This window comes from Gymnoscopelus microlampas (genome assembly GCF_963454915.1).
Source record: "Gymnoscopelus microlampas genome assembly, chromosome: 3".
Classification (NCBI taxonomy): domain Eukaryota; kingdom Metazoa; phylum Chordata; class Actinopteri; order Myctophiformes; family Myctophidae; genus Gymnoscopelus; species Gymnoscopelus microlampas.
Window position 1 is genome coordinate 10720762 of NC_139940.1, and position 27977 is coordinate 10748738.

Consider the following 27977-nt stretch of genomic DNA (forward strand, 5'->3'; position numbering starts at 1 on the left):
GATCAATAGCACCCACGCACGCACACACACACACACACACACCCACACACACCCACACCCACACACACACACACACGAGCGCGCGTGCGCCACTGTTCACTAGGCAGGATTGCAGGTGCACGCCCACCAGCACAGAGTACACACACCTGAGGGTCGGACTCAAAGGCTGGAACCCTGTGGGGATCTAAAGAACCTGAAGGAATGTGCTCTTGTACTTCAGTTCTTGTGAGGATAAAATGTGGGATAGAGAGAGGAAGAAACATTCAAAACATAAAAGAGAGGTAAAAAAGAAACCCCCCCAAGTGAGGCCATTTTGCTGATCCTCGCTATTTCAAGGCAGTGTTTTTGGTTTAATCACATGAATCTTAGAGTCCCTTTCCTGGGGCGAAGAGATTTGGGAGTAGGGGCGCCCCGGTGGCCCACCTGGTAGAGCACATACCATTAAAGGAGTAGTTCACCCAAAAAATGACTTATTTTCTATCAATTGCACACCCCATGAAGCCTTGAATCCATGGATTTATTTTTGTTTTTGTGGCATTCGTAAGCCAATAATTTGATTCCCGTCCCCTACCGGCTAATGTATCCGGTAGGAGACACAAAGTAGATTGTTTGTGTCTCCTACCGGATACACACCCGGTCATCAAATTATTGGCTTAGGAATGCCACAGTCTGTCTTGTCCGTTTTTATTTTAATTCTTATCATTTTCATGACCTCTATTAACATGTACCTTTGATTACTGTACCCATTTTTATTGTTTGTCATAATGTGCTTTGTTTATTTGTAGTTTTTTTGTCAAAAAATCAGACCTCTTTGTTCTACTGCCTGACACTACTGTGACTTCAATTTGTCTGAAAAAAATAATAAAGAGATTTGTAAAAAATAAATAAATAAATCCATGAATTCAAGGCTTCATGTAGTGTGCAATTGATAGAAAATAACTATTTTTTTGGGTGAACTCCTCCTTTAAGGCACAGTCCTTGAGCAGCCGACCCAGGCCCTTGTCCTTCCCCATCTCTCTCTCCTGCTGTCTCTCTCCACTATCGCTATGAAGGCTTAACAATGCCCAAAGAAAGAACTTTTATCTTAAGATGATAGATTTGGTGTAGAGGGAAAATGGGGGAGCCTAGCCTATAGACCTCTGAGAGACTCCGGTCAGCAAAGTATATATAGGGTTTAAGTGGTTAAGGCTTTGGTCTGGGTTTAGGATGAAGAGGATTAGGTTTAGGTTAAGATTAGGAGCTAGGAAAAGGGTTTACATGTATGAGGTTACAGTAAGGTTAGGAGTTAGAAAAAGGGTTTACATCAAATTATATGTATGAGGTTACAGTAAGGTTAGGAGTTAGAGAGTGAATGTATAGTCAATAGTGTGCGTCTGGCTGTGTCTTTGTTTAGGTGAGTATGTGTGTGTGTGTGTGTGGGAGTGACAGAGAGCGAGGGAGAGTGTCTCAGGGAAAGAGAGAGTGATTGACAGAGAAAACTTGAGAGAGAGAAAGCCTGGGCATGTGTGATTGCTAATGTCTCACTGTCTGAATATAGTTATAGTTTACTTATAGATTAGGATACTTGTTCTATTCTCATCTGTCACACTGGCAAGTAAAGACTGCAGGCATTCATCATATTTCCTCCATATTGTCCTCCACTATCCTACCCATTAAACTGGCACTGCAGGTTACCAGAGCATGGTGGCACACGCCAGTACTGTACCCAAAATGAACTAAAGCTCATCATTGATTTAGATAGTTAGTTATAGACAGCTTCCTCAATCTTTTGTTGCTAGGAGACATGTGAAGCCCTCATCAGCATCCTGTCAGCTGCTGAACTCTAGCAATTCTAAAACTATAATATTAATAATAATAATAATGAAAAATATAACGAGAAATGTACAAATCAGGACTGCTGTGTTGTTGTTGTTTATAGCCTGAAACCCTCAATACAGTAGTTAATTCCACAAGCTTTCCCTTCATTACAGTGTCTAAGCACAAGAACTGGATAATTGTAAAATTGCACACTTTCTACTGTATAATGGACTCCTTCTTCATATACTGTATTTAGCATAAACATTCCCTATACATATCCTTTTTGCAGACATCCTATATTCAGACGTTGCCGAAAATAGCAAAACTACAAGCTTAGCTCTGTGAGATTATAGATCTGCTATTTTCTGCATTTCAAACCAGGAATATGGTTCAATATCTGTTACTATGTGGTTTTTCCACTGTTCAGACTTGATCAAACCAATCTGATTCCAATCTGGACAGGCCAACATCTGATTTGGGCTGCCAGTCTGAATAAACATTGCCTTAATGCTGCAGTGGTTCTCAAAGTGGGGTCCAGGGACCCTGAAGGTCCCTTGAGGGGGTTCTAAATGTGGACCCTTACAGGTCTGAGAGTTATTTCAAGTTTCTATGAAATGAAAACGTTTGCGAACCACTGCCTTAATGTATTTACCCAAGGGTTTTTTACCACTCAGAATTGAGGATCTATTCTATTCAAAATGTGGTTTTCAGCCCGTGAAGAAACCTAGTAGCTAAATGGTTCTTCCTGTAACTCTATCCTGTCCCTCGCTGATGAAGCAACCTCATGTTAAAGCGCAAATCAAGTTTGATCTTATCGCTCATCTTATCTTAACCATCATGCATTTGATTGACAGTGGACACGTGTACTATTGCAGATCTATGGAGGAGGGGACATCTTAAGGGCATGTACTCTGTGCAGGGGGAACCTCCCGGGGGAACGTCTGAGTTCACTAACCATTGATTAGGCTTCAGGCTCCATTTGTTGATACGTAGCCAAATGGTCAGGGGAAAAACGTATTGTCCTCAGAAACAGTGGAGCTTTGTCACGGTGCCTCTGCAGCAGCCCGGCCCGATGCAGATGAATTATTCTAGTGGAGCTCAGTTTTAAAGAACGTGATTTTCATCTGGCTGTCTGCCAAATATGCTCTTTTCAATCTGATTTGGTTTAATAACTGATGCCATCTGAGTCTAAAGAATCCTGCAGCGTCTGGGGTTGAAGAATAGGGAGCGTTATTGGACAGGGGGGAGTCATGAGCTGATGCAAACTCTGGCACAGACTTATTGCAAACATGCACACGCTTGCAAATGCTGCGTATGAAGCTACAGTACTGCACAGCATTGGTTCTCAAAGTGGGGTCGGGGACCCCCATGGGTCCTTGGGGGGGATACCAAATAGCAGATCTACAAGCTCGAGCTTGTAGATCTGCTATTTTTGAAAAATCTTGAAAATGTGTGCAAATCTTTAAATCTCTTTTTTAAAAGGGCGAACATTTTTAACACAAGTCTTTGCTTCTGGGGGTCCCTGGCACAACATATTTTCAGGTGGGGGTCCGCGGCCAAATACATATCAATTTGGGGGTCCTTGGCACGAAAAGGTTTGAGAACCAATGGTGTACAGCATACAGCACAGCCACAAGCACCATGACACAGACGCACAGACATAATAGACAAAGACCATGGATACATACACGTCACACAGAGTCACGTGCGCACATGCACGCGCACAGAAACATAAGGAAGGACATCAAAAGGAATTCCAAAGTGTGGTGGGACTGAGTTTGCGTCTTGTCTGTTTATCGGGGTGAATTTGAGATAGCGGAGCAGCCGGTGGCATCTTCCCTCCCCGGAGGAGACTGATATTAATTGTGGCGCCCTCCATTACCCACCAGTCAGAAGCATTCGATAAAATAATTACCGTCGTCTGTTTGCCATCGTGGGGAGAGAGAATATGAGATGAATAAAGATCAAGATTGCTTAAGACTTCATCCACAGAGGTAACCTTCAGCACCAAGATAAATCAACCTCGACACAGCAGGATGAATCTGTGTGTAGTAGAGGCAGTGGGGGGTGCACACTGCACAGCTGAACGCTGCAATGATTATGTAGCCTACACAATCATTAGATGTTAACCTGATCAAGGCAATACCCCAGACTATAGCAACTGTCGTGTAAATCTGATTCAATCTGATTCATCTGGTTCATTTAACATCGTAATGCCTGATTTACACTTGGTTGAGGGCACATGTGTACATGCGTACATGTTGCACACCGCAAAATAGCAAATCTACAAGCTCACCACACGGCACAGAGCGACACATTGTGAGCTTATCTGCTATTTTTGGTGCACGACACAGCACGCAATTAAGAATGAATCAGGAATTACACTGTGTACTAGTGTGCATGTTAATGCAGCCAGTAGCTCTCAGTCTAGTTAAAGCATTTATGAGTTCTGAACAGCACAGGGGCCTGCGGTATCATCTCAGCTCATGGTTAATGAAGGACGACGGATGTTACTACAGACGTTTTCTCCTCATAACCACAAAATCCATAAACTGACAGACTATGGTGCACAGCATATGGCCTGAAAGACATCCATGTCATCCTACCCATATGGAGATGCGCACTCACACACACACACACACACACACACACGCACACCCACACACACACACACACACACACACACACACACACACACACACACACACACACACACGTGTAAGTGTGCGCAAACCAATAAACACATGTACAGTACTTGGGAATCGTAAGGTTCCCGGTTCGATCCCCAGCTCCTCCTGGCTTAGTGTGGAAGTGTCCTTGAGCAAGACACTGAACCCACTGAACCCCTAACTACTCCTGATGAACATGTTGGTGCCTTGCATGGCTTCCTCTGACATCGGAGTGTGTTTGTGTGAATATAATGCAATGCACACTGTAAAGCACTTTGGAGAAAAGCGCTGTCTAAATACAATTATCATTTATTAATTTGTAGTAGTACATATACTGTACAGGCACACACATGCACATTCAGGGTCACAGACACATACACACATAGGCATGTGGACACATACACAATCCATACACATATTAAACACGGTGTCAAGTGGGAACACACACACACACACACACACACACACACACACACACACACACACACACACACACACACACACACACACACACACACACACACACACACACACACACACACACACACACACACACACACACACACACACACACACACACGGGGGTAGAAGTGTACACAATCGTACATGCAATACACACACAGACTGACCATAACATCAGAAGCGACCCTCCTGTAGAGAGACCATCTGTGGTTTACTCTGCCCCCAAAACCAGCATCTCCAGATTGCTACACCACACACCAGATACAATCTCACTCGCTATGTATTTATACTTGGCGGTACGGTGGTGTCGAGTGCCAAAAATAAATAACCAATCAGCAAATACCCGATCTACAAGCTCACAATGTGTCGCTTTCATAAATGAAGCATATGAAACCAGCAACTCTAGACCAGTGGTTCTCAAACTTTTTCGTGCCAAGGACCCCCAAATAGACACTTATTAGCCCACGGACCCCCATTTCAAAAGATATGCCAGGGACCCCCATAAGAGAAGACTTTTTACGGCTCTAGCAGTGATTCTCAACCATTTTAATTTCAAGTACCCCCAGTTTGACATGCATTAGGGCTACAGACCCCCATTTAATGGAATTTCTATCACTTGGACCGCAATTTATATTCTAAAATCTATGTCAATGTAACTCTGAGAGTGTACAAATGGAACCAAATGGACCCGTTAGGGTCCATTTGGTTCCATTTGTACACTCTCAGAGTTACAGACCCATAAGGGTCCATTTGGTGCCTAATCTATCATTTAGCTGGGGACCCCCTGGAACTCCCTCAAGGACCCCTGGGGGTCCCCGGACCCCACTTTGAGAACCAATGCTCTAGACAGCTACTCACCAGATACAATCTCTGACTAGTATACTGTAAGTAGTATCTCTGTCAGAGGTTCTCTGGTGGTGTGTTTATCTGACACTGGGTGGGCTGGAGAGCCTTTGGGCAGCTGTACGATAAGTGTTCAACAACACTCCGTGTTCTAGTTTAAATGTAAGGAGGTTTTTGCCTGTTGGCCATCAGAGATTCTTTTAGCTATAGTGACGTCACCCCCCTAGTGCGTGTGAATAGATAGAGGAAGGAAGGGCATAGATGCCGCGTATTGGGGGTGCAAACAAAGATAGATGGCCGGAATACTGCGTCGACCACATCATCATCGCAACATCCCCTTCGGTTCAATTCTGTCCGGAGACCTGTGTTGCACGACTCTCCTCCCTCGCTTAAATGTCCTGTCTCGCTCTCTACACTCTCCAGTCTGCATAGAAGCAAAAGAAAAAGAGAATTGTTTCCAACATTCCATCGGAAATCCCTGTCTCTTAAGTCATCCCGGAAAGGAGCTGACATCTATCTAGATCTATGTTACAAACCTCTCTGTGCGAGTGCATACACGTCTGTCCTTCGCATATCTCAAGAACACGTGTGCGTTGCCGACACCCCAAAGGCGTGCAGTGTCGAGTGTGAAGTCGGTCCGATCAGCGTGCACCACCACGATTACATGCAAAGTCAATGCAAAGGCGACCAACCGCAAATTCACACAGAGCGTCGCAAATGACCCGACGTGAGTGGGGTTTGGATCCGGAACCGTAGGAATCGTGAGGAGCCGGGTCCAACATTTGGAATCATTTCAGGAACCGGTTTTATCATACTGTCAGAGCTGGTATGTGGACTTGACGTCTGCTATACAATTACAATACCGGTGGTTCGCAAACTTTTTCATTTCATGCACCACCACCGCCATAACTCTGAGAGTGTACACACTCAGAGTTACAGACCTGTTAGGGTTCATTTGAAACCCGTTATAGGAATCGTTAAAGGGAACCGTTATGGAATCTGACCGTTAAGAGGGAATCGTTAAGGAACCAGAATCGTTACAATCCTAGATGTGAGCGATGCGAATGGTGACACGATCTATGTGTCTGTCCCTGATGTGATCAATATGACAGCATAGTACTGACATCATGAGCTGGCCACCAAATGCTCTGATAACAGGTACGGCACTGGCGTCGTAATACATACAGTAGTACGCGCTGACAACGGGTACCGACGTCATAACTCATGTAGCACCCACTCGCTGACAACAAGTATACTCTGCTAGAAGGACACAGGAAGCAACATGCGGCAGAAACGTATAACCAACTGAAGGATGGGGAGGGGTTTCATGACTTCACAACTTATATGTAATGCTTTATTTCCTGAGATCTGTCAGGGGAACATTGTGCTGGTACAGTACAGCACAGCTTTTACGCCCGACCAGCGCCAAGAATGTGTAGGAGTCTCCCCCCTGACCTTAGAGCACCATGCCAGCAGCGGAGCCGCAAATGATTTTTCCAGGGACAGCAAATGATTGCAAAACATATCGGATTATCTCTCGCTTTTTTTATTTTTCATTAGATCAATGCAGAGTTGCTGCCTATGATGCAGAATGGGGGTTTATCAATTTGATGTTTCTAATGCACGGGTGGGCAACCTTTTCGGGCACATGATCATGCCATTTTTCAAGGCTTGGGTGATCACCCAGTGCCAGATAGTGAAACCCACACCATTGCTTTAATGTCTCATTACAGGCTGCTAGAAGCATAAAGTTAATAATTTAATAATAAAATCTAACAAAGAATGAGTCAATAACTTAATATGAATAATAAAAGTAAACGGTAATTCTGACTATCTGGGGAGAAAGGTTCATGCACATCAAACAATAATGGTTGTTTTTGATCAACTCAATTGATCACCTCAATAGCCAAACTGATCACACGATACTGTAGATCAACAACAGGTATAAGTGGTTGTCTAACCCTGTGCTAATACATATGTAATAAGGCTATAAACGTGATTACAATTACATTGTATTAAAGTGTAATGTAATGAGCGTCAGATGACCTATGAAAAGGTCTTAGACTAAATACCATTGAGACATTTTTCATAAATATATAACAAGTATTGTAACTACTACTTGTGTAGTAGTTATGGGAAGCTATTTACCCTTACAGTGTAGTATGCAATAAGACAACATTATAACTACATTATTAATTAGGGTTTACCACTGGGGCTGATAACAAAGTCAGAACACACACACACACACACACACACACACACACACACACACACACACACACACACACACACACACACACACACACACACACACACACACACACACACACACACACACACACACACACACACACACACACACACACACACACACACACACACAGGCGTAATATTTCCTGTCAGCGAACCCAATGAACTCTGCCTGTGGTGGTCTGGTGGACTTGAATGAACCATATCTCCCCACCTGCTGTTACTCCAGGTATGACTTTACAAAGAGAAACAGCCTCAAAGTAATAAAAGGGTTCCTCTGAAGAAGTCTCTGGGGATATCCCCATTAGAGGTTCTTTTCAACTTATAGCCATGAGCTCAGAGAGAGAGACGAGGCTAATATATGGAGCTCAAATGCAGACATATGTCAAAGACGCCCTCAAAGACGAGATTATTCAAATGTTGTGTGCGACTCCAAAAAAACTCTGCAGGAAAATAATGATACCCTTTGTGACCACCACTCCATCCTTGGCATGGACACAGGCTTGCAACCTCTGATAATTATATTGAGGGCCCGGCGGTAATGACAGCCCTCTGCAGCCACAGTAAGAAAAAGACTTTCCTCTTAAAGACGCAGTGGTCAGATGCTGAAACTCCAGCGCGCTCAGTAACGCGGGGCATGAGATAATGCTTTGTTGAAGCCGGCGGGCTTCCACAAGCCTAAAAGAATCGGCTTGGAACCACTGTGTCTGTTGCTCTCACTGGGGCAGTGCCTTGGGGAAACATGACGCCAGCTGTGTGGTGTGCGGTACGGTTGGGGACGCAGGGAGAATGAGGGAAAATACTACATAAACACTGCCTACTATACTGCTCACTCTAATGGCAGACCTATGTATAGCATTAACAAGGATTGTTGCTTTGTAAATAAAAAAGGCTATACAACTTCTTTCAAATTGTGGCCGCTGCGGCGATGGTGGAGTTGTATTTAGGTGTGTGTAAGCAGGTTTATTGGATTTAGAGTTACGGTACACATCCCCCCTTCAGACTATTCCAAGCATACCCCCTCTCTCCCCCTCAGTCTCACACACTCACACACACACACACACACACACACACACACACACACACACACACACACACACACACACACACACACACACACACACACACACACACACACACACACACACACACACACACACACACACACACACACACACACACACACACACACACTCTGGCTCTTGGTGTGTGGTCACAATATGAGGCAACGGTGCTGTGATAGCTCACTATGTACTTTAACACCCAGCAATCTCTTGGCTTTATCAGCCCAGAGCGACAAGCTTAAGACGTCGCGTGGAACTGCTGTTTCATTCTGGGTGTGTTTGAACAGCTGCAATCCCATTTCTGGTTCACATTGGATGTTACTTACCATGAGACTTTTGCTCATGTATGACAGACAGAGAGAATAACTCACTTTTTTGTCCATTGTTGCCAAAATGAATGAATTAACTTGGGTTCATGCTATAATATAAAAACAGCATGCACTATATTATATCACTGGACCATGAAATAATCAACATCATTTTCAAAATGTCACAATATAAGCCCCAGTCTTGGGCAGTGTTTTGGAAACCGGTAGACTGCTGCAGGACAGTTGCCAAAGAAGCTCTTTTAATACATTAAAACTGGGAAAGCATCTGTGTTATTTTAGATCTTTGCGTTGGCTATTAAAAAATAGCAGGTATAGTGCTGCTCTGAGAGCTTGTAGATCTGCTATTTTTGAACATTTTTGGAAAAATATTGAAAGAACTACTGGTTTAGAAGGCATTTGTAGAATCGGCCTCAGGTCTTAATGGGTTAACCAAATGGAAAGTCAACAAGGGAATTGTGGGGATAATTGACAATGTAATGATGATACCATCCAAAAACCAAACCCCAGGCTGGTTACATGTTAGAACCTCACGGTCCCTGTCTGTCTGTCACATGAGAACTGCTGCGTGCCCTGGAAGTGTTGCCATATTTTGTGGGAGATATAAGCCACAAGGTCTAGGAAAACAAGCCCAAAAGAAGCATAGGCCACATGAGCCATTTGCTCACAGCTTGTAGATCTGCTATTTTCAAAAACTCTTGAAATAAAATGTGGAACATTTGGAATATTTTTGCAACGTCCAAACAACACAAATGCTCCCTGGCACAAAACACTTAGGCCTATATATATTTGAGAACCACTGGTTTAAAAATAATTACAAAAACGTGGAAGCAAGCCTAAATAAGCAAGTAGTAGGCCTACATACCAGCCCAAAAGACTTCAACCCGCAACTGAATATGAATATTTACAAGCAACTTTACAGAAAAAGGAGCCCAAAGTCACTTATAATAAGCCGACATGGCAACACGGTGCCCTGGTCTTTCCATCGCTCAAAGCAGGACGACAGTGCAGTTTTGTGGCTGAGGGCAATCAAATCAAATCAAGTTAATTAGGAGTCATTATTGAGAGCTATTTGATCCTATAGCCCCATGTTTATGAGCTGAATCACTGGATGCTGCGTAAAAAGAGAGTTAAGAAATAAATTAAATCATATTCACAATAATAATAATAGGTCCTATGAACGGCGCTCAAATTTGCGTGCAGAAACACACACATGTTAGACGAGGGGTGTGTATTGTATGTACCAAAAAGAAAAGAGAAAAACGAGAGAAAAGTTTGATTCGTGCAAGCATTTCCATGCGCACATCATGGCATTTATATTATTTACGTTTGCGGATTAATGCTCTAACAGCAACTCGTATCTAGGCCTATAATAATATCAATAATAATAATAATAATTATTATTATTATTATAATAGGATAACTACAACAAAACAACAAAAACAATCATAACAATAAGCACATTTATTATACATTTAAATGTAGGCTACCCCTTTAGGGCTGTAGAATCAGCCTAATGATGTAGTTTCCATTGACTTACCAGATGACAGTGATGAACCTGACAGGCTTGAACTGCTGGACGCTGCCATCCCGTCTGGGTTCCTCCCGTATTATATGGTCAAGGTGCGCTCCGCGATCATCACGTTCCCACCGCCTCCATGAACATCACGTCTGCGCTCTCTCGCTCTCTCTATCTCTCTCTCCCCACTCCTTGTTTTTTATTGGAATTTCTTATCTTAGATTATAATGACTATTTCGTGTCTTGATTCGTACACAGCCAGTTTTCAGTCACGCAAATCAATGTCTACTTCAAATCTTTCCTTAAATGCTTCTCTGTGCGCCGTGGTGCCACACTGCCGCATTCTAGAGGTACTTTCGCCCACTGGCAGGATAAAAATAGTCTACAGAACAAACTACAGCAGCAACACATGAACTTCTGCTATAGTCACCCTCCTTTGGTCGGGTGTGTGCATTCCACTGTTTCATATAATAATAATATATTCTATAGCCTGAGTTTCCTTCTGCAGAATTGTTATAAACTCAGTTCGTTCGGCCATAGTATCGCTTCCATGTGCCACTTTAAGGTTTACAATAAACACCACACTGCAACGTGGGCGCGCCTTCTTAAAGTGAAAGTCTGTGGGAAAATAGAGTCTAGAGATACCATAGTCCAGAGGGACGAGCTCGCAGTGGTTGGCTAGTTGGTTGTCAGGCAACCATTGATGTGAGGTGACAAATTACATTGTAAAATGCTGTGGCTAACGATGACAAGGATAGAGGCAGCCTGTTTAGTTATGAGTCATTTATTGTGATAACCTTTCAATGCTGAGATCATTGGTATTTGTTTATCAATGTATTATGTCTTTATGTTTTAATGTGTGTGGTGTCTTCTTAACCAGGGCCCACTTAAGATATGTCTTATGACTACCCTGGTTAAATAGAGATTAAACAAAGTGGGGATTAATTGATTGATTGATTGATTGATTGATTGACTTGTTTTGTACTCTTGACAGATAGGCCTATGTACATAGGTCTCTGTCAAGCGTATAAAACGCAATAAACCTCGAGAGAGCTTATTATTACATTGGTGTATAGGCCTAATTGTAACCACAGCACTTAGGCCTACCACTTACCAGACCCACTTAAACGACTGGCTTACACTACACTTACTCTATTAAGGTCCCACACATGTTCAGTCTGAACTGGGAAGGCCTGCTTTCTGTTGGTGTTTTTGTTGTTCCAGCTTAACTGAATATTTCTCATGCTAAAAACGAATGCCTCAGAATGTGACTGTTTTTTAACTTAGGCTACTAGTTTTCTGTTTGGGTTTTATGTTGTTATTTCGGTGTCTTACGTTTGTGTTTTTTAATTGTTGATATGTTTTTGTAAATGAGGGCAAACCTTCAGTGCTCTTTTCAAGAATAAAGGTCTCAATCAAATTTCGATTATTGTGGTCCTTTCCTTTCAGTGTAAGCAACAGTGAAAATAAATGCTTAGGCCTACTACTTGGGGTAGAGTTCTGAAGAAAGTGGTCAACTGTTTTGTTTTATTGTCCATTGAATAGTTTTCATCATGATTTGTGTGCATGGGGATCTCATCTTAAACAAGCTCAGTGCTTAATGAGTCTTCCAGTTTAGTAGACCTTGTATTGTGAATTTGTACTTCCATGTACTGTTGTTCTCATGTCTTACAAAATAAAGTACATCAATCAATCAATACATCAGTCAGTTACCCCCCTACCCATGTAATTATATTCAGTTAAATTTGACTTTATGTATGTATGTATGTGACAATGCTGCCCCCTCGTGTCAGCGGTTGCCTGACTACCATCCCTCCACGCAATGGGATCAGACTGTAGATTCGCTTGCTCATCGCTTGATTTGAGTTGAACAAGTTCCCATAACTTAGGCTGTCACAAAAGTCTATATACTTATGGAAACTAGTTTAAACAAAAATTAAGACAATTCGTTAAACATAATAATACATAGCCTAATGTAAGCGTCAGTCCACACAAGGTTAATGCCCTATTTCGGCCACTAGGTGACAGCACAGTGACATAGAGGAACACCAACGACCAACATATTATAGGCAACATTAATGTGTGAATTGTTACACGTTTCTTGTACTCGTCGTAACGTTACACAAACACTAATACATACACACACAGCACTAACATGCGTTGTAGTAATGTCGTCTTAATTAAACGTAATACAATGAATGATAACATTCCCTGAGTGGACCACTGCTTGACAACTCTGAACACTCTACTACATTGGTTCTCAAAGTGGGGTCCGGGGACCCCCATGGGTCCTTGAGGGAGTTCCAGGGGGTCCCCAGCTAAATAATAGATAGTTAGGAACCAAGTGGACCCTTATGGGTCTGTAACTTAAATTAAAATTGGTTTTACAATAAAGATTGGGGTCCCAGAGATAGAAATTCCATTAAATGGGGGTCTGTAGCCTAATGCATGTCAAACCGGGTGACCATGAAATTGAAATGGCTGAAAATCACTTCTAGAGCCTAAAAATCTTCTCTTATTGGGTTCCCTGGCATATCTTTTCAAATGAGGGTCCGCGGGCTAATAAGTGTGAAGTGTCAATTTGGTGGTCCTTGACATGAAAAAGTTTGAGAACCACTGCTCTACTAGAGTGGGGTCAATTCACTTTGCAGTTTATCTAGGTCTGAAGCGGATACGGAAACGGAGCCTTTATGTATGTGTATGCACAAATTACCGGATACAGTAAGCGGGTTCCAGACCGGATCAGAGCACTCGACGGTAAATAGAAACCCGGCTTTAGATTCCATCATGTACTGCGGAAAGCCTGGCGACACACGGTCAAGCCAGACAACTGTTCCACACTCTTCTGAATCTGATGGCGGGATCATTTTAAAATTGTGTGAGACAACAATCTGACTTGAGAGACTACAAAAGGAATTCATATCGCACTCAAAACAAACGAAAAGGGAAGTGAGCGTCGCAAACGTGTCACATGATCAGTCCGTTTGATCATGTGACAGCTAAAACGTTTCAGTCATAACACTCTCAGTTGCCTCTCTCTCTGCTCAGCTGAGCAGCAACCTGAAACACCCTATACCTCTATGGAAACACCAGAGAGGTTCACACAGGCTACCGACAAGCTAACAAGACAACAACAACACCACATTGCAAGGTACGTTGTTCCAAATGCAGTCTACCAGGGGTCTTCAACAGGGGGTCCGGGACTCCTGGGGGGTCCTCAGAGATACTGCAGGGGGGCCGCCCAATCTTTTGTGTGATAGGGACTTTATTATTTAAAATTGTTACATTAACCACTTGAACCTTCGCATGACGCATCCATATTCTGGGGGGAACATATTAGCCGAAAATAGCAGATCTGCAAGCTCACAATGCATTGGCTATTTTTGGCGAAGAGCTTGTACAGGGGAAAAAGAGAGGACCAAGTACCGAGCCAAAGGTAAAGTTTACAAAGTATTGAGGGTTTAAGTCTTTAAATGTCTGACAACACACATTTAACATGAATCAAATATATAGTGGGGGTCCCTGCTTCATCTCTCACTCAGCTAAGGGGTCCTTGGCCTGAAAAACAATGAAGACCCCTGGTCTACACTACACCTGGTGTAGCCTCGATCTCACCTGGTGTGACATGAGGAGAGCGTGATTGTCTTTGCAACTTGATATACAATGTATAGGGAGCTGGAGGCAACAACGGGCCTGTAGCTACTTGCCAGAGGACCATGTGAGACTCTTTCTTCCGTTTTGTGGTTTTGTCTTTTTGACAGAATGTTACGGGAGACGCTGAGTGTCCTTCTGCTGCTGTCGGCGTGTCTGGAGCTGGCACAGACAAGAGGCTGCTCAAGTTTTTTCTGCAGGAAGTCACACCGTGTGAGCAGCTCCACCGCTGGAGACAGGGGTGACCCTGGATCACCACTCTTTCTCACCCCTTACCTGGAGAAAGGCAACATAGATGAAGGTACACTACGCATCCTGAGTTCAACAGTTAAACCTAACTGTTAATCCATTCCTCAGACCTAAACCCTGTAACTTCACAAGAAACTGAACATTTGGCATCCTTGTGCAGCAACATAGAGAGATAGATCATAATATGTAATGCTGCTGTGTCTCTTTCTCTCTCCCTCTCTCTCATATACAGTATATGAGAGAGAGACAGCATAATATACTGTATATGAAAGGGAGACAAAGAGACACACACACACACACACACACACACACACACACACACACACACACACACACACACACACACACACACACACACACACACACACACACACACACACACACACACACACACACACACAGCAACAATACATATGATTTATAAGAGAGAGAGCGAGAATGTACAATACAAAAGATGCAACAGTACAATAGGAAATGGCAGTGAAGTAGTAGGGTATAGCTATATCACCAGGAAATGATTAGACTGTTATCAATTAAACTAAAGTGACAGCACCATAAACATCACCTCCATAAAGACAGCATATATCAGGCATGTGAATGTAAACATAGGTGGCGGTTATAGTCTCACGTGCAGGTGAGACATCACCTGATCACCTGACGAGACATGGGGTGAACACAACAGGCTTCTGTAAGACCATGGTGTTTTTTTTTCTTCGTGACAGGCAATTCTATCCTCACTGTTTTAATGGACTGACATGTTATTGTTTTAGCCAGGAGATTGAGTCTGGTGGGACCTCTGCCTGGTGACCCTAGTGTGAATGTCAAGAGTTATGCCGGATACCTCACCGTCAACAAAAAGTACAACAGCAACATGTATTTCTGGTTTTTCCCTGCACAGGTAATCTGCTGTTATATTATATTGGAATTCAGTGGGGTGGGGGAGTAGTCAACATTAGTACACAGACCTCACTATCTAGTATCAGTCTGTGTCGGTAAATATGTGATAATGAATTGCCCCATATGTGTACCCGACCCAGTTTGAGTAAAAGAATGCAAGCTATGAGGATGGTGTTTTATTTAGACTCTACACTGTCTAAGGTCTAAATCTAAATATGTACACAACCATGAGATGTCGCCTACCAGGGTCTAGGGTCATAGTAGATGTCAGTGTTTCTGTGCGTTTACCATAGCTTACTAAAGGCATTTAAGGTTACAAAGCCCATGTTAAATGCCTATTATACTGTGGAGGCACATCCAGTATTATGTTTTGCATTGCTATACACCTACTTTACTGATCGATTGAGGATAGATTTGATTTAGTAAAAATGTATACAAGTGAAATACACGCTATATATGTGAGCCATGCAGAGGATAACACACAAAGTATAATGACATACTGTACTTATTTATAGTGAGGTTTTCTACTTGGTGAAAGGACTAGTCTGTCTGCACCAAAGCTGTTTATGACCCTCATACTGTATTTATGTAGCCTACTTTTTTGAGACCTTTATACCTTTATGTCTTTGTCTTCTCCTTAAGAGGTCTGTCTTCCCTCTATTGTAGATGTATCTCTTTCATAATCTTTACTGCTGTAGCGACCCCATTTATCTGAGGAATTATTAAGGTTTCCCTTTCTTTATTATGGTAGATGATCAATCACAGATTTCATAGGTGTAATACTTGGGAATCGTTGAGAATAAATGTGCTCTATTATAGTAGTATCACTCATCCGTCGGATCGACGGGAGACTCCACCACTCTATCAGGGTGCTCAAAATGGCTAGGAACAAACCACACAGCAAAGCTTCTGCTCTGTGGTTATTGTCAAGATCTTTTTTAAACAAACTTCTGCTTAATTTCATAGGTCAGTCAGTGGAGAGAAACAGGAAGGAGAGGGAACAGAGTAGGGATTGTCATGTGACATATTCACTGCACTGTGACTGAACCATAAATGTTGCAATCATGTCGTTAACACTAACTGGTCGACCTACCAGCTGCATGACATAACATGTGGAGATAGAATATGGTACCAACTCATCTCCTTTTTATAGCTATGACCAAGCAGCTAGTATTATTGTTTGTCTTCTAACTGTTGAAGCAATGCCGCAATACAAAATCATTCATGGATATCCCTGTGTCCTGATTGCCTGAGAGGCCATGCAATTACATATTTTAAAATGGATCTAAATGTATTTTAAGACATGGCATTTTTGTTACTGTTACCGATAGTTTGCATTTAACATGACATTTTTTAATTGTACAGTTGTACTGTCTGTAGATACATCCTATCCTAACACACATGAACACTTAGGCAGACATAACTAATCACAGGTTTTCACGATTTACGTGTTTGTTCTGACTATGGGAGACTGAGAGTACAGTGACTGCTTACAAACAAGCCCTAAAATAACTATATACATTTGTTTTGTATCACCTTTTTAAGAAGCCAAAGTCACCACAAGATGGTGCTCAAATCATATCTTTAGTTGAAGATCCAGATGCTACTGGCAGGAAAAGTTCAGTTCAGAACTAAGTTGTCAAAGCATCCAAATGAAAGATCAACTTTGATTTTATTTTATTCCAATGATAAATAAACAGACAATTTACTTTAAATATAATACTTGGTGTTCTGCAGGTGAGACCAGACACAGCTCCAGTGTTGTTGTGGCTCCAGGGGGGGCCTGGAGGCACCTCCATGTTTGGACTCTTTGTGGAACATGGACCTTATGTGGTGTACAAGAACCTGACTGGTACAGTGTGGCTATCAGAGGCTTATGTTCAGACTGGCAGCCCAAATCACGTTTTTGGCTTTTCCAGATTGGAATCCAATTGTTTCTTTTTTTTATCAAGTCTGAACTGCAAAAACAAAAAAAACGACACACACACACACGGACAGCAACTCACGACGAGTTGTGAGCTTGTAGGTCGGCTATTTCGTATGTAGCGTCACTGTCGTATGACAGAGTACAAGTTAACCCATTTAGACTTAGATTTAGCCGATTCAAAAAATGCCTTTTAAATCCTACTGAAGTTTTCTGAAAAACCTTGGGTGGAAACCTCATTATGTCCAAAACAAGGATTCAAAAATAGCAAAAGTAGAAGATCCACAAGCTCAAAACGCTGCGCAAAGTGACACGTTTTGAGCTGCTATTTTTGAATTTGATACTTTTGTGTGACGCTGTAGTACGATCAAGTAGGGCATTAATCTCAGAAAAAAATATTAGAATATAAAGATAAGAGGTTTCTGCCCGGTTCCCAGCTTGAAACAACATATAGGTGTAATATAGGGTCTAAATAGGTTAAGCATTACTCATGCACGCCTATGTTGTTACCACAGCAGCCGATGCAGATAGGTGTGAATGCACAAATCCAATCTGATCACTTGCAAACAACAGTGTGGACTGTGGACATTCGGTCCTAAAGATCATTTTGAGAATCAAATCGTATTTGCCTGCAGTCTGAACAAAGCCAGAGTGATTCATATGAACACATCCTTCATATAAACACATCCTTCTACGGCAACTTTCTTAACACCCAATCTTTGCTCTCTTTGCAGTTGGTTCGAGGGATTACTCCTGGGCGTCGAGATATTCAGTGCTGTATATCGACAATCCTGTAGGTATTTGTTTGATCATTAAACAAATAGGGAAGGGAGGGAGGGAGAGGGGGTGGACTGATTAGATGGTTTCCTATATACACACAGTCCAGCAATGAATGAATGGTGTAGTTAGTATTTACTTATGATATTTATGTCCGGTGTATATTTGTGCTTGTGGCAGGTTGGAACGGGCTTCAGTTTCACAGACGATGACCGGGGCTTTGCTCGGAACCAGGACGATGTTGGCAGAGACCTGTATAGGTAACACGATTACTGTAGTATCACTAGTAGCACAAGTAGTGATATTATCAGGTTACCCTAGTAGAAGAATTAATAGTAATAGCAGTGATAGTAATTCAGTGGTGGTGGCCATAATCATTTTGCTATACTGTACAGATGTTTACATAGCAAGTAAGACAGACAAGTATCGTGACCAAAAAATAAATAAATCATGTGGATTTTGGGATCCACATGGGAGTTGCATGGCCATAATGTGGATCTCTGACTCCAGCCAGTGACGTCCGTCATCTATGATCAGCTATGACTGTCAGCTATGACACTCCACAAATAGTAGTGGGAAGAGGGGTATCGTGCACCCCCTCAGCAATATAATTCTAATCAGTGTTTCTAGATTGAACCAAATGTGTACAATATACTATGTACATATACCATCTATATGCAAATTAGTGCCGCCATTATGAAACTTCTATCTTCACTATAAATCAGCCAATATGCCAATAAGCCAATGAAACTATTCTTAAAGGGATCACATGTACCTGTGGCATGCTGGTGTGCAAATGAGTGCTGCCTTTACAATGTGTTAATAAGGGTGTCTTCTAACACCTCTTAATTACTTCCAACTGAACTCTTCTGGGAAACGTTGTGCGAGCCAATCAAAGTTGAGAATTACTCCCAACCCAACCTTTTCAGTCTGTCTTTCAGCAGCGGGTAAAGGGCTCAACTGGATGGGCAGCTACCCGCATTGCCCAGCGCTGACACTTCTGCTCTGGAAAACTTTGTGGGAGCCAATCAAAGTTGAGAAGACCTGGTGTGAAAAACTGTAAAAATATAAATTGGCCAATATGAGCTTGTGGGACGTCTTAACTAGGGGCTTGTGGGGGTGCTGAATCCATTCCATGAGCTATGCAAAGACGCCTAACTACCTCATCATTGGTGCGCGGAACAAGAAACGGATAATCAGTATGCACTTGGTGAGGGGATGGCTGCACCATGGTAATACAGTAGATGCATTTCTGATGTTTATCACAAAAACATGGACTCTTAGATCACCTTTCAAAGTTAATGCCAAATTATACCCATTTCCATTTCACTTTCTAGGAATCCCAAGAATCTAAATATATGGCCACCACTTGGCCAATCACGCCAGGGAGTCATTGTTACTAAAAACCGAATGGTTGGACTGGATTCAGCACCCCCACAAACCCCTAGTTAGATGTCCCACAAGCTCATATTGTCCAATTCATATTTTTCCTTTTTTTTTCTTCACACCATGTCTTCTCAACTTTGATTGGCTCCCACAAAGTTTCCCAGAGCAGAAGCGTCAGCACTGTGCGACGTGGGCAGCTGCCCGCCCAGTTGAGCCCTTGCCCGCCCGCTGCTGAAAGACATACCGGAAAAAAATATTCTCAAATTTGATTGGCTCCCACAAGGTTTCCCAGAGGAGCAGTTGGAAGTAATTGAGAGGTGTTCGAACGAAGACACCTTTATGAACACATTGGTGGAGAAAGCTATTATTTTGCAGATGGCTAACAAAGTTGGCTAAAGGGATATTTCACTTTCAAATAAAATAAACATAAAAAAGGATATAAAAAATAAATGAAAAAAGTAATGGAAAAATCACGGCCCCCTCACGCATTAGAAGGTCCTTCTAATGCGTGAGGGGGCCGTGATTTTCCATTACTTGTCCATTTATTTTTTATATATGTTTTCATGTTTATTTTATTTGAAAGTGAAATATCCCTTTAAATAATATTCGGTGATTATATTGTAAAGGCACTAAGGCAGCACTCATTTGCACACCAGCATGCCACAGGTTCATGTGATCACTTTAAGAATAGTTTCATTGTGATCCTTGACACTCAAAACATAGGTCTAGACACCTTATTTGTTCAGTTAGGTGCAATATTGGCTGATTTATAGTGAAAATAGATGTTTCGATAATGGCGGCAACAATTTGCATATAAATGGTACGTGGAACATTTTGACAACTTTTTAACATAGCTCATCATTTTGTACCCATTTCTTCCAATCTAGAGACACCGCTTAGAAGTATATTTGCGGGGGATGCATGATACCCCCCTCTTCCCACTAGACTTAAATGTGAGCAAGGTTCCAGCCAGATCAGAGCCCCTGATTTCCATTATAACATTTAAGTGAAATATTTCAAAAAGTATAAAATGCATGTGTTTTGTACATGCTCTGCATGCTCCAGACCCACAGACTGACACTCTTATAGATGGCTCGACTCCTGCAGAGTTGAGATGCAGTAAAATAAGAAATAGAGTGCATGCATACTAGAACAATATGCATGAAAAGGAACTAAGACAAAAAATAACAATGATAAAACCAGACGCATAAAATCTTGTCTGTAAAATATATTTAAAATGGTCCTAATATTAATCGCTAATAACGCCTCTCTCACCTTTGCTTCTCTCTCGCCCCAACCCCATCTCTCTTCCAGTGCATTAACTCAGTTCTTCCAGATCTTCCCTGAGTATCAGGCCAATGACTTCTATGCCACTGGAGAGGTCTGTGTTGCTTCTTAAGCACTGTTATTATTAATTTATAACGCTGATGTAGATTCAAACAAGTAAGAATCTACAAAAGGCTTGTTCTCATCAGTCTTAATTACTATCCATTTGTAGCTTTATCTTTTATCTGTATCTGAGCCCTGGCCGCTCTAACGACCTAATTTCCCCCCAGGGATCAATAAAGTTACATCTTATCTTGTTGTCAAAAGGGGATTATTATGCAGGTCTCATGCACACAGCCAAGACCATGATTAACATTAAATAATTGCATATGCCAAAGAGCCAGCAAGACGAAACACTTTGACAGTTGTTTAGCTAGGCAGTCAATCCAGCATCTTGAAATACCACTACTGGCATCTAAACTTAATGGCCTAATTAAAACGCTCCTCCTTTTATATTCCCGGCATTCAGCTGATGCTTTTATTCAGAGTGACTCGAGTGCAATGGCAGGAAAAAACCTACATTACATTTACAAGCAACCAAATGTTATGTTTTGTTCAAGGTCAAATCCACAAAGATGTTCCAGTGATTTGAAATTAATTTCCCTTTTTTTGTCTCCTTGCAGTCCTATGCAGGGAAGTATGTTCCTGCTATCAGTTACTACATTCATAAAAGCAACCCCAATGCCAAGGTTAAAATCAACCTCAAAGGAATGGCCATTGGGGATGGACTCTGTGACCCAGAACTGGTAGGTTTCTGAATGGAACACAATACATGTTACAGCTGGTAGTTCTCAACCAAGCAATCTGATTGGTCATGTTGGTGTGTATTGGATTTGTCAAAGTCGTGTTCTAGCCGTGCTGCTAATTTGTAAATGTATTCCGTTGCTATACTGTACCAACGCCTCTGGCATCCAGGGAGCTAGTTGGCAAAAACCTTTCAGACGGAGCATAAACACTGGGAACCGTTGTATAAATGGTTTAATTTGTGAAGGTGTTGAATGTGTTTGTTGGGCTACCTTTAAACAGAAATGATTGTCCAAGTTTCACAACTTGGGACACAACCGGTGCACACAAGTTTGTGTACCGGAGTGACCGACTGGAACTCATTTTGTGAAAATTCCATTAATACCCAGCAACCTGCCTTGGTTGTGTGATTCACTTTTGAGTTTTATGTGAGCGCTTTGCTACAGCATACCGCTGTCAATCAAAGCGTGGGAGTTTGATGAAGAACGACAACTAGCTTACTGTCTTTGACGGTCTGTCTGGCTTTGTTTGGGTCTGTTTCAGATGCTGGGCGGGTATGCTGACTTCCTGTACCAGACAGGGATGATAGATGAGCTGCAGAGGCAGTATGTGGTCCAGCAGACCGACACGGGCGTTCAGCTCATTCAGCAACAGAAATGGGTGGAGGCGTTTGAGGTAGGAGACAAGGGCCTGCGTTTTATTTTAAGATTGTTTTGCGCAGAAATGTTGTGCTCATGACCGCACTTAACGATTTAGGTGGGAAATGAGTTCTTTGTCTTTTTGTTCTATTGACCGGTCTGGTTGATCAAAAGTTAAACTAATTTGTGTCATCCACAGAATGCCATAGACGTTATTAAATGTTTTCGTTATTACATTTTTCAACTGGTTGTACAAAAAATCTATCTTTTTGGTTCTTAAATAAATGTTAACCACTTTAAACCTGGTGCCCCTATTTTGGGCATGTTGGCAACATTTAAAATATCTTAAAGTAGCGAAAATAGCCGATCTACCAGCCTCGCCGTAGGACTAAAGAGACTATACTGTAGTATTTAACAAGACTATTATATTCCTTCCTTGTAGCTTATGCCTAAGCATGTTGTGTCCATGTGCTTCAGGTGTTTGACAGGTTGCTGAATGGTGACGTGGACCCCTACCCCTCGTTCTTCCAGAATGCCACGGGCTGCACCAACTATTTCAACTATATGTCGTGTCAGGTACACTGAAACACTGGCAGACATTTTACCCAGCTCATGCCTCAACCGTACAGTCATTAACCCTGCAAGGCCCAGATTCTTTTCAAGTTGTGATGATTCCTGGCTCTGTGGGGGGTATTTATATGCAAATATCCTGGCCAATGGCATTGTAAGACTAAACAATAGGACCCAATGAGGATTTAGAGGTGAAAAAAATACAAAATAACAGAAAAGAAAAATGATTTAAACTCATTTCTTTATAAAACATACATGTGATCGTGCGATCACACTGGGCCTTGCAGGGTTAATACACTTTTGGACACTGTTGACATGTTGAGTCTTCCATAGTTTAGTGTTTGTGTACCTAAATGTGAAAAAAAAGAAACTGCTGTGATGTGCATTCGATATCTCTTGCTGACTTAGTTGTATCATCATCAGTCATGATGTTGATTTTTCTTATGATCATCACTGTTTCTAATATCGTTAGTTTAAAGGGCAACTTTGCACATTTTGTTTTGCCTGAATCCTCTCATTCTGTTGCTACTAGGACGACATGTGAAAATCCCAATGCATTCCATGTCTCAAGATTTCGCTCTCAAAGGTGCTATAGAAGGAACCGACTATATTGTAAAATGTTCACATTGTCAAAATTAGAACGGGTTAGAAATAGGCAACAGTGTCCTTTAACATTGATCCTTCATTCTGTTTCTTTCTCTTTTCTATGTATTTGTTCTCGTACTACTTTTAAAACACCTGTAACTTATATGTATGAAAGTAATTCTTATGATGGCAATGATTACGTCTAAAGGAGCCTGAAGACCAGGAATACTTCTCCCAGTTTGTGACTCTGGTGGATGTGAGGCGCTCCATCCATGTGGGGAACCTGACGTTCAACGACGGTTCGGAGGTGGAGAAATATCTAGTTCAGGATGTAATGAAGAGCATTAAACCCTGGCTGGGGGTGCTGATGGATAACTACAGGGTGAGGCTCCATCCTTCCAACACCTCCTAACCACTAAGCCCCATATGACTGTCCACACACAGCCACAAACATCCCAAGTGACCATGATCAAACATGGACCCGTAAGGTCTTGGGTACTTTTGGGGTATTTTCAGTTCGAGTGGACCCCGTGAAGGCCTCTAAAGCATTGGTTCTCAAAGTGGGGTCTGGGGACCCCCAGGGGTACTTGAGGGGGTTCCAGGGGGTCCCCAGCTAAATGATGGATAGGAACCAAATGGACCCTTATGGGTCTGTAACTCTGAGAGTGTCCAAATGGAACCAAATGGACACTCTCAGAGTTAAATTAACATTGATTTTACAATATGAATTGGGGTCCTAGAGAAATAAATGCCATTAAATGGGGGTCCGTAGCCTAATGCATGTCAAACTGGGGGTCCTTGAAATTAAAATGGTTGAGAATCACTGCTCTAAAGTATAGGGTTTAAGTGGTTAAGCTTGACAATTCATGTGAAATTTGAGCCTGAAAGGGTTCAACACTTCGGCTATTTCCGGCTCTGAGATTTGGTGTAGAGGGAAAAAAGGAGCGGACCAACTATAGAGCCCTGGGGGACACGGTAAACAAAGTATAGGGATTAAGTGGTTTAAAACATTGGCAGTAAGAAGGGGAATAAATTGGGCTCTACTTGTGGCATGGGCTTTACCTTCTGTCTGTGATGTGTCCAGTCTATCACCCTCGGTGTGTGTGTGTAACGGTTGATCTGCGTTGTGTTGTGTGGACTGTGGATGAATGAAGTTCCAGACCCCTCTCTTTGTTGACAGTTTATTCTGGTAAGAATAGACACAATTCTCTGGTCAGAAACCTCTTTTGGTGTAACACGCCTCAGCAGCACGTCTTGGGCAAATCTAATCAAGACTGGCCTATTCTAACAATCAATAAACATACAACACAATACAATACAATGAAATAAAACAAAACAATATGTACCTGGTAAGAATAGACACAATGCTCTGGTCAGAAACCTCTTTTGGTGTAACGCACGCCTCAGCAGCACGTCTACAACAGAATTAACAGCAGTTTGTTGTAAACACTATACTGTTTGGTATATCAAAATGACTAACTGAAAACATGTACAAAGCATCACTACTTCATGTAGGTACTGTACATTTAGCATGTTTAGAATGACCAGTATTTATCACAGTAAACTCTTATTGAAAATATAGTGTGCTGAGGAACACATCTTACCTTGGGCAAATCTAATCAAGACTGGCACCCCTCTAACATGGACACCTGTGTTACTCAATAAGGTGCCGCCCACTAACCAATAAGAAATGCCCTTACTTAAGGAGCAAGTGGAACCCACTAATCTCTGTTACATGTGCACACTCCTGTGTATTATTACTTTTAGTTTAACTTTTAGTCAAGATTCAATAGGTTTTATTTGTCACTCACTGCTACAGGTACAAGCAGCAAAATGCTGGCGTGGCATGCTCTGCAGACTGTGCTAACAATTACAATACAATTAAAACAAGATGATAATAATGATATGGTTATATGGATAAATGAAATGTAAAAATAAAGAAAATAAAGATGAGAATAGCACAGGTTAAAGGCCTTTGCAGACAGGGTGCGGTGTTCCGCACGGAAAAAACTGACAATATATATTTTTTAATTAACACATGGTTCTCAATGACCTCATGCACACCCCGTGCGGCGAGGCGACACGATGCGTTTTTTTTTTTCAATCGAACCCAGTTTGATTTGTGCGTCTTTTCGCATGCGGTAAAAACTGATTGACTAATCGCACCCTGTGTGCAAAGGCCTTAAGAGAGACAGGTTGGGCTGAGTCTAGAGTCAAGTCGGCCATTGTTCACTCAAGTTCTTATTGTCTTCTGCAGGTGTTGATCTACAGTGGTCAGCTGGATGTCATCGTAGCAGCCCCTCTGACAGAGAGATTCCTGCCCACGGTTAACTGGACTGGTGTAGAGGAGTATAAACGAACCCCTCGCTTCCACTGGAAGATCCAGCCTACTGACACAGAGGTGGCAGGATACGTCAGACAAGTGGGAGAATTTTACCAGGTGAGGAGACACTGCATCTTGTAAGGGATAATGGGATATTCCTGTTAAACATTATTGTATTGTAAATATTGGGATTGCAATATAGTATGTAGGATATATATACCAGCTCAGTGGCCGTGTGGTTAGTGTCTACCCTGAGACTGGGAGGAGGTGGTTCAATCGCCGGCCAAGTCACTGAGTCATACCAAAGACTATAAAAATGGTGCCCAATGCCTCCTTCTTGGCACTCAGCTTCAAGGGTTGAATTGGGGATACATCCCTGTGACATACTAGCGTCATGTCCAGGGGGTGTACTTGTACAGCAAGCTGCCTCATGCTACAGACACAGGCTCCTGAACTTTGGGCCTCATGGCTCGGGAATCATTGGATCCCAAGGCTACTACTCACTTATGTATGATAAATGTGAACAGATTTTCTTTACATAACCTTATTCCCCTCTGTGCTCACAATGTCAAACATTTGGAGAGACAGAATGCTAATTCACCACTTAGGCCCTATATACCTCATCGTACTAAGTTAAAGGTTAATGTGGATAATAACACCACGCCATAAGATTATGACATACAACTCTATTTGTAGGCCTGAGATTCTACCTTAGCATGTACAGTGGGAGGCTTGCCTCTGCTTATATTTTATATTTGAATATATATATATATATACATATTATTACATATTCTAAAAACAATGTAATAATTGAAAGCAATGAATGGGCATTTGTAAAATAACACTTGAACAGATTTCAAGACCCTAAATTGCAAAACCCAAATCTGAATTACGTTATCGTTCAATACAAATAAAATAAGGCCATATTGAAGTTGCTTTTATCAACCGCTTTGAAATATTACTCAATCTTAATTCTGTGTCTCCTTTATCATGCAAGGTAATAATTCGAGGAGGGGGGCACATTCTGCCTTATGACCAACCAGCGAGGTCCTTCGACATGATGGACAGATTTCTGTCGACGCAAGGCTTCATCTGAGGCGTTTTGTTTTTGGACTGGACGTGGAACACAGTCGATTTGGGCCTTCTCTCCTAACAAGCCATGTTCTGTTCAGCTGACACTGAGCAACTATTGATTTTAAAGACTGTTGATTTACTGTAATCTATTCACCATAAGCATGATGCATTCTCAGATCCAATACATTTCCTCGAATTAAAAGAAGCAACCCACGCCGAACGGTTGGAGCTGTTCTATGATGCACTGCAAATGAAAGTTCAGATATGCCTGCAAATTACCAGAATCAATTCTTTGCCTTGTGTATTTTTTTCTGTTGTGTGATATACTATTGCATAGGATGAATATATTTTTGATGGAAAGGTTACGATTACATGAAAAGTCAATAAAATAAATTGAAAAACCACACGGCCCCAGGGTAGTGGCATTAAATATCAATATCGTTTGATAAATCATTGCAGTTAAAGGAGGCTGTTGGAAGGCACATGAAAGCCCAGAGCAATGGGGTAACTGAAAGCCCCTTTGCATCACATTAGCATGCATGTTCACTTGTACATAAAGGTTCCACTAGCGGTCACTGTGTAAAGAGCTCTGTTCCCCCTTCCTTACAAGAGTCAGGATGGAAGGATATAAAATCATTCCTGAGCTGTCATTCTGTGTATTTGAAAAAGAGGTTTGCATCATTAAATCCTTGACCAGCATTAGCCTACCAAGTCCAAGAATTGTCACTTATGTTGAAGAAAATACATGAATATTCACTGAAATTATAGTTTGGGAACAATTGGGAACTATGCAAGTTGGAAATGCACAATGGGTATTCAATACCCATTGTACTCGTCTGTCCTGTGTCCCTTTTATGCCCATAAATGGAGATCTCTGCATGTGGTTGGCCGGCTGCCTTTGGC

At 41.9% G+C, this 27977-nt stretch overlaps 2 protein-coding genes across 3 annotated transcripts in view; one reads left to right on the top strand and one right to left on the bottom strand.

The window, feature by feature from the left end:
• chn2 (chimerin 2) overlaps positions 1-11510 on the bottom strand; it is a 50417-nt gene extending 38907 nt beyond the window's left edge. For both annotated transcript variants that reach the window (XR_014600476.1, XM_084052833.1), the window contains exon 1: positions 10952-11510. Coding sequence is in view for 1 of the 2 variants with exons in the window: in XM_084052833.1 (XP_083908959.1) it covers positions 10952-11000 (49 nt within the window). In the remaining variant the exon portion in view is untranslated. The remainder of the gene's footprint in view (positions 1-10951) is intronic.
• Positions 11511-13686: 2176 nt separating this feature from the next.
• Positions 13687-27478, top strand: cpvl (carboxypeptidase vitellogenic like). Its single transcript, XM_084051455.1, has 13 exons — positions 13687-14081; positions 14692-14882; positions 15601-15728; positions 17465-17579; positions 18386-18444; positions 18609-18688; positions 21129-21195; positions 21764-21886; positions 22428-22559; positions 23000-23098; positions 23886-24059; positions 25935-26117; positions 26998-27478. The coding sequence occupies exons 1-13, from the start codon at positions 14011-14013 to the stop codon at positions 27094-27096; spliced, it is 1521 nt and encodes a 506-aa protein (XP_083907581.1). The 5' UTR covers positions 13687-14010; the 3' UTR covers positions 27097-27478.
• The last annotated feature ends 499 nt before the right edge of the window (positions 27479-27977 follow it).